General features: G+C 38.0%; 1 protein-coding gene and 1 long non-coding RNA gene across 2 annotated transcripts; both read right to left on the bottom strand.

Moving 5' to 3' along the window:
* Window positions 1-838: 838 nt before the first annotated feature.
* LOC149038391 (uncharacterized) lies at window positions 839-2419 on the bottom strand. The gene is made up of 2 exons (XR_016180480.1): window positions 2174-2419; window positions 839-2005 (listed from the first exon to the last, which is right to left on the bottom strand). It is a non-coding gene; the product is annotated as an uncharacterized LOC149038391 (long non-coding RNA).
* Window positions 2420-4891: 2472 nt separating this feature from the next.
* LOC149038392 (uncharacterized) lies at window positions 4892-7924 on the bottom strand. The gene has a single exon (XM_089185074.1). The coding sequence runs from the start codon at window positions 7913-7915 to the stop codon at window positions 6305-6307; it is 1611 nt and encodes a 536-aa protein (XP_089041200.1). The 5' UTR covers window positions 7916-7924; the 3' UTR covers window positions 4892-6304.
* Window positions 7925-8153: the final 229 nt, after the last annotated feature.

Here is an 8153-nt window from a genome sequence, read left to right on the forward strand (position 1 = left end):
TATGTCATGGAGAGGGAGGTGCAAAGCTTAAGTTTTGCAGTTGTTCTTAATCTCTCCATCTGGATTAACAGCAATCTTGCTTTCACACAAATCAGAAATATATGGGCCTTCTATAGCAGTCACTCTACTGAGTCCCATATAGTGTATGTGTGGAATAGTATTTCTGGTACTAAAATCCACAACAATTCTACTGTCAGTATCACCTTGTGACCTGTGAATTGTTTTTGCTGCTGTGGGACGCAGTGGAAATTGTTTTCTAACAACTTGTGCTGTTCTGTTTCCACCTACCGCAAACTGTGTAGTCACAGGGTTTACTGGGGTCCATGTGTGTTCAATTCATTGTACATACAAATGTCTTTTTTCATTCCTTGTTTTCTGACCTACATCTGAGTGGTCAAATTGTACCCATACAATACCAGATGGTTTGGTTTGTTGATGTAACTGAACTAGTTTAACAACATTTCCAGCACCATTTGTCATGCCATCTTCGGTTCGTACATTCATGACAAGGTGTGTTCTTTCACCCTCAGCAAGACAAAGGGTTGAGGCTAACTGTTTTGTTTTTCTTGGATCATTGGGTATTTGTCTTAGTATTTTGTTTCTTAGCTCTGGAGAGATAGCTCCAATAACACTATCTTGAACATTTATTGTGAATTTGTTTCCTGTGGCTGCATTATGGGCCCTTTGTTTAAATTCATCTACTTTAGCATTCTGTATAAATAGGTGAGGTGCATCTATTGGGTTGTTGATGTCTTCTTGTATAGCTCTCTTTAAGTTTTGCAATGTCAGCTACTGTGTGTTTACCTTTACGCAACCTATTAAGTAATTCTACAAACAATTTGCTGTCTCTTTGACCCATGATTTCATTAAGTTCAAACATTTTAAAGTGTTTATGCCATAAACTGGGAGAAAGAACAGCATAAATCTACATTTTTGAGGTCTTTGAAAATATAAGCATCCATAACAGATTCTAATTGGAATAAGTCACCAATAGCAATTATGCTCACACCTCCAAAATCCTCTCTACAGCCTTTTATATCTTTAAGCCTATTGTTTAGCTGTATTGCAAACATACCATTTCCTACCATTGAGATTTCATCAACAAAAATCAATTGACTCCTCAAAGTGTTTAGTCTACTTGAATCAAGCTGTTTGTAATTTCTCAGTGATTGATTGGCAGGAATGGCCAGAGTGCTATGAAGAGTGTCACCCTTAAGCTTTACCAGTTGGAGCTAATAGTATAACTATGATCTGATGAAAATCATCACCAGCTCTAGTGTTATAATACTTAAGCACTGCCTGATACAAAGCTTTTGTTAAATGCGATTTGCCAACACCAGCCCCTCCACTGAGGAAGCAGTAGAAAGGGGTTTCTGAGGTTTTAATCTGATGTAAAATGTGTTAAAAAAATTCTTTTTGCTCTTTATCGGGTGTCTGGACCATTTGACGAAAATCAAAATTAGGTAATTCATTCAATATCAGTGGTTCATTATTCAGCGATGTTGATGAAATGTTGAGATCATCAAAGAGGTCATAGTTTTCACTAAAATCAGGATGTAAATCTTCATGAGATCCAATCCTTGAACGGAATTGGTCAATGGAGATCCCCATATTTACTTGTGTGCTTGAGCGAGCAACAACAATCCAACTAACTAGAAACTCAGTTTATTAAAATAGATAACACTCTTGACAGTTCAAGGCAAACAATAGTTTCTTTCAGTTTGTGACACTTTGAGACACTCGTGAGACATTTTGAGACACTAGTGAGACACTTTGAGATACCTTGAGACTCTTTGAAGCGCAACCCGCACAAATACATTCAAGCCGACAAATGTTGGCTTGCGAGAGTACAATGACTCCTTTCAATCTGACACAACCCGCACCGAAGGTCCAAGCAGATAAATGTTGGCTTGTGAAAGCGTAAAAGCTCCTGTGCAACCTGCACTGAACACAAGCCGCGTTTCAGCGTGCTGACTTACGTGAAAAAATCTTTTGTTATAGACACCTGAAGAAATAACGAAACAAACGCCTCAGATTATGAAAGAAAGAACACAAACCAGGTGTACAAACGTAATCGCCTTTCGTGAGAGCTTAATCGTGAAGCTTCCACAACAAAATTGAAAAGTTAAAGCACGCAAAGAACCCGTGAAAATATGAAATGACTTATCCTTACCTTGGAAACAAAAATCCCCAAGAAACAAACATGAAATTCCGAATAAGTTCTCCAAAACCCAACGACTGAGAAGAGAAATGGCCGCCGTACAATACACTATGAAAAAACGCCGACTGGAATCCAGTCTTCACGGCTCACTGAACGCAAATAGAAACCACGTGACAAGCACTTCTCTCTCGTGGACAAATAAATAAAGAAATAAATTTCTCGGGCGTTGACTAAGTGTGGGAAATCCCACACAAAAATGCCTCATATCTCCTTTAATATAGTCATACCGTGTACATACAGACATTGAGGTAAATTTATATTTTTAAACTTTTCTAGACAGTGTATTTGGACTGTACTGTGTCTAAGTGAAATAATTTACTATATTTACTAACAAGATGATTGGTAGATTGGAAAAACCAGTGGTAACTCCGGCTCACGAGACTCTTAAAATCAATCTACTGAAATTCACACTTGAGTGTAAATGCACTCAACCACGAATTCAACGCTTCAGAGTTTTAGGATCGGAAAGAATTTTTACTACGATTCGCTATCAGTAATAGTGACCTTCAATATTCCGCTAAAAATAGACTTAGACCAATCTGTTGTATGACCGAGAGCAAAACAATTTTCGCTCTCTGCAAAAATTAGACGTACACCGTATAAATATTGGCCGTACATATCTAAAATGAATTTTGAAAATAATAAATGTATTTCTGCCCTTATTGACAACCAAGGCTCGTTGTAAACCCTCCTTCTATTTACCATTGAGGAACTTTAAATCATAGCGTTACCAAAAATGCAACACCCGTATGTTACGCCGCAAAATGTAACAATTGACGCAAAATGTAACATTAACGTGAAATGTAACAACTTTTGACGCGAAATGTAACATTAACCCGAAATGTAACAACTTTTGACGCAAAATGAAACAACTTTTTAACGCGAAATGTAAAAACTTTTTGACGCAAAATGAACAATATTTTTAACGCGAAATGTAACAAGCAAAATGTTACAGCTTTGAAATAACTGAGACTTGGACATGAGCCTTGTAGGTAAAGTGTAAATTGTCTGGTGGTTGCAAAAGCAGTTTATTTATAAAGTTTTCTTATTATGTCAAATAAACGTACAAAACGTTTTTCGATAATAGTAACTAAATCCTGAAACAGTCGAACGAATTATTGTTTAGTATATCTTTATGTACGTATGTGTGACACTGAATAGAAAGTTGGCGTTACAACATCCGGGACGTATTAGATGGGTTAGGATGGTACATTTTTAGCATACTCCCTTTAGGGAGTTGAGCCAGTATGAAATCGAGGCGAGTATCGATTACTGATTATTCTTTTCACACTTTAATCGAGTGAAGACACTTTCTGTTTCCATCCGACGCTGTCTGTTTTTACTCACCTCCTCCCCTTTTCCCTACCTCTCGGATACGTATTATTGTTGAGTTTATACATAAATTTATATAATTTTGTTTGGCGTTTTTTGTGCCCTAACCTTTACTGGGCTGATATTTGAAGTATGTTTTTCAGACAATAGAATGTTGATATTTAAATAAAGGTGGCTTTGGGCCTTTACCCTCAGCCGATTTATTCCATTTGGTGTATTTCTTTGATAATGAGCCCAGTAAACGAGCTCAGGCCGCAATGCATCTCTTTAATTAATATGTTTGAGAGGGAAGGAAGGCATAAAAAGACAAAGCAACATAAAAACAAAATAGAATACACGTTAGGATCTTACACTGATTTTCCTTGCAGAATTTAAAGCTGAAGCAGGTAATTTTCTTCAGTCCTGATATTAAACATGGACAATAAACGTAAGCAGACGCTACATAAGTACAGAAAAAAAAAGACAACCGAGGGTTTAAAAAATAAAACAGTCTACGAATGTAAATTGATGCAAACGTGGTATATGTAATAAAAGCTAAGTTTTTTCGTTTGTCTCACGATGTAGTCACGTGTGATGTAGATCGCGACGTTTCGACTGCATACTGCTAGTCTTCTTCAGGCGATGAGGTCGACCGGTCATGCATAATGCTCTGCTATGATTAGTTGTTTTTTCAACAGCTCTGATTGGTGCATTTCGATCCTTGCTGTTCACTAAGTGATTTGCTCCCTCGGTGATCCGAGGTTTCAATCCCCGTATGGTCGTGACAGTGAATCAAATGGAAAAAGATAATTTTTTTTAAAGATTTAATAGAACACTTCTCGATTATCCTTGAGCAAACTGGACCTACGTCATCGCAGGAGCTCCAAAACTTTGAACATATCAGGTGATTCCGTCAAATCCCCAGCTAAGGGAAGAGTTCATGTCCTACCAGTGACGGCCACACTGGCTCGAAGGACGAGACACCAGAGCTATCGCAGAAGAATGGCAGTTTCTTACAGTGTCTTGAAGGAAACCCAAAGTCACCCAGAACTAAATGTGGGATGAAAAAAAAAAACTCTCCCCGAAAAAATTGATTTTGTGTGTCGAATTCTGTTTCCTCTTTCATATGCCCTGTACAATTTGGACTACTGGTATGTTTATTTGCTGGGCATTAATATAATAACATAAGATTTTCGCCTTTAGTGGGAAAACTTCAAATAATCATATCTACCCTATCCTATAAATGGAGGTTGTCGCACGGTTCTCTAGATTTGTTGCGTGATGAATGAGGTTATTACTGCCAAAACGAGTTTTTGTTCCTGTTATAGTTAATTTAGTTTTTATTTTCGAAGTTATATGTCTACTGGTACTTAAACATTAAATACTTTCCCAGGAAGTACCTGAGAGGGAGTTAAATGGTGTACATAAAATCCTTTTCCTGTGTATATGCTAAGTAAGTTGTAAAAAGCTATATTACGCGCGCGTTTTAATTGCCTCTTACTTATGATCTATCGGAGGACAGACGCATAGGAAACGTCACCATCAAACAGTTTTGCTTTTCTATTGTTTAGAACAAACATATACCATTTTGCTGTGGATCTGTCCAGTAACAGATCACAGATTACGTCAAAATGTGGCGCAGCTGAGCCATCAAAACGGTATTGCTTCTTTATCATATAAAGCAAACATGTCCCATGTTGTCGTGCGTCTGTTCAGGAATAGATCATATATGGCGTCAAACTGTATAAGAACAAAAAGTGTCACAATACCAAGGGTAGCCAAGCGTGTCAGTGATGTTCTCACCAAATTTTGAATCTCCTGCGACAACATTGAATCTATACATTGGACATGAATCAGACTGAGCATTAAGAATTCAGTAATGCAACAACGTAAAAATGCTGAAAAAAAAATTTCTAACGCAAATGTCTGCGCGACCATTGTACTGAGAAACAAATTTAAACCAGTATATAAATTAGAGTTAACTGTGTGTTGGGTGACTTACTAACTGGTCAAGTATAGTAACCGACAAGTATTGTCAATTTAATTTAGCTAACGAATTTATATGAAGTGTTTAAGTCTAAGTTATTTTGGTTTTCACCTCGTGACCATTAAATCTCTAAGGTATTGCAACTTTCAGTTTGTAAAAGTATCCATATGCTCTGTATTTTTATGAGTTTTTCTAAAGAATTTCAATCTACATGATCCAAAGAATTCGAAGGCAAGTTTCAAGCTATAAATGCGTAGCAATCTTATCTTATGTCCCTCTAAGATACGAAATCGAACCCTTGCACTTTTTTTCAAATAATGTGCATGCGTATATCGTTGAACCTAGAGATGTGCTAAGCAGACCCATACGAGCGCGATATTGGTGTTGTGTGCGGTTTGCGCAATGCTCAAACAAAAGATTGTCATTGACTGTTTCATTACGATAATGTTCCCAGCCCATAAGAGCTGTGATGAATTCAATTTGCAGGCTGAAGCTCTCCATATTTAATTGCCTCAAAGCGCTCAATCGAATGCAGTTTATTTTAGTGACACACAATCTCTGCTATTCTTTCCAATGAACTCTTCATCCTCGGAGGTCTTTTAGAAATCAAATCATTGTGGTCAGAGTTTCCTTTCTCTGTACAAGCAGATGGAACACGAATTCTTTCTTCATGAAGTTCGTTTCCACTATGAACCGAATAATGTAAGGCGGTATCGAAGAGAAGCTTACAAGACGGTCACTCGTAGAAAGGCTACATTGACGCCAGCGAAATGATTTCCAAGTCTCTAAGCGAAGGGCATTTTGCACGGGTGGCTTTGAAACCCATGAAAGCGCCCATGTACAATTTCCAAGAGGTGGGGTGTCGTCCAAATTGCCAATGGAAAGAGATTTGCTATAGCAACCAAAATGTGTCTTTTCCATCTTTTTCGCCAAACGGCCATAACTGCGATGTTCTGATAACGAGTCACGATGGCCAATGATGCGCTCGTGAAAAACCATTCAATAACCAGTGCAACTGAGGTATGAATGGCAAATTTCTGCAGCAGTTTTAAAAGTGGAGTATTTTGTATGTAAATAAATTGATACAAGTACAAAACACTGTTAACAGAAATAATAGCAGTTGATTCATAAAGCATACTTAAAATAGCGACATCAGCCATTAGTCGCTCACGCCGAGGAGTGCGGAAACTTCCCCAAGGAGCTGATTTTCTTTTTAAAATTACATGACAAACGTGATCAATGATAACCATGGTGCTTCTCTCTATGACTTCTGCAGCACCGTGGACTATTCCAAGGATAGCGATGGATTTAAGGCTGTCAAGCTCTGCTTGCAACACTCGAAACATAACCGCTGCTCCAAAATACAACGGCGCTAACAAGACGAACGAACGTCCTGGATGAGTTATGCGCCATAACCGCTGAACGCATATTCGAGAGATCACCTTAAGAACGACTCCGATGAGAGGCGAGAAGATTGCTATAAGTAGCTTTCCTTTCCCATCTTGCCTGCTGTACATCGGGTAAATATAAGACGCTACGAAGATGGCGATTGCGAAAGGGAAACAACTTGGCATTAGCATTTTGAAAAATAAATTCAACCTTTTTGATAGCGAGCGAAACGCATTTGTTAAGAGATAAATTTGCCAACATACACTTGAGAGAAAAAAAACGTTCAATGGAATCTTTTTTAACACAGAAAGTTTAGAATAGGATATTCCAAGGAGTTGAAGAGCCACGCGATAAAGTGTATCCAAAGAAAACAGGAGGAAAGTTACTAAGAACAGTTTCCCCTTCAACCCCATTATCTGATATGGTCGAAAAAGTAAAAGCACATCTCCAAAGAACCACAAGTACAGGAAAATACAACCTATGATGTCACACAATGTTCTGATCCATTGCACTTTCTCAGGAATGGTCTCCGTGTCATGAAATTGGCAGTTGAATATGGTTTGATAGTAGACGTAGGTTATAATTATATATAGGACACCGATAATAGCAGCAGTCAACAATGAAATCAAAGCACTGGTACACAGTGCTTTCCACACTGTGGAAAGAGTGGATGGTCTGAGCCGCTTCCAAGCCATTGCTCGATCTTCATCTTGTTGGCCGCCTAACGTCTCTTCATTTTCCTCTGGTGTGCACGCGTCTATACATCTCACATTAAGACTTGATGAAGAGAGATAGGAAAAAGCTGTATCCCTTCTATCGCTGTATTCTTGAAATATAAACTCATCTACGGGATGATAATACCATTCTCGACCAGTGCTTTCCAATGGATCGTAGCCAAATGATTCCGCTGTAAATTCAGGTTCTTCAGGATTGTAATGCTCTGTGACACCTTGTGTGAAACTGAACACGATGTGACCAAAAACTTCTATCAATGTACTGCTACTCATTTTGGAACGATTTACTTTTACAATGAACGTTGAGATACAACAGGAAGATTTCAACTTTGGACTTTCAATATCAACTTGAACATCGATATTTTCCGTTAATTTTCCAATTTTGATTGCTCTTTCTAATGTGCATGGTGTCATTTCTAAAAATTGGACATAGATGCGCATGAATATGGAAACTTTCGATGGTGCTTTGGACTTTCGATATTTTCTTAACTTTTTCCTCGGGAGTTAATAT

Source organism: Pocillopora damicornis, chromosome 10 (assembly GCF_964200805.1).
Source record: "Pocillopora damicornis chromosome 10, jaPocDami1.2, whole genome shotgun sequence".
Classification (NCBI taxonomy): domain Eukaryota; kingdom Metazoa; phylum Cnidaria; class Anthozoa; order Scleractinia; family Pocilloporidae; genus Pocillopora; species Pocillopora damicornis.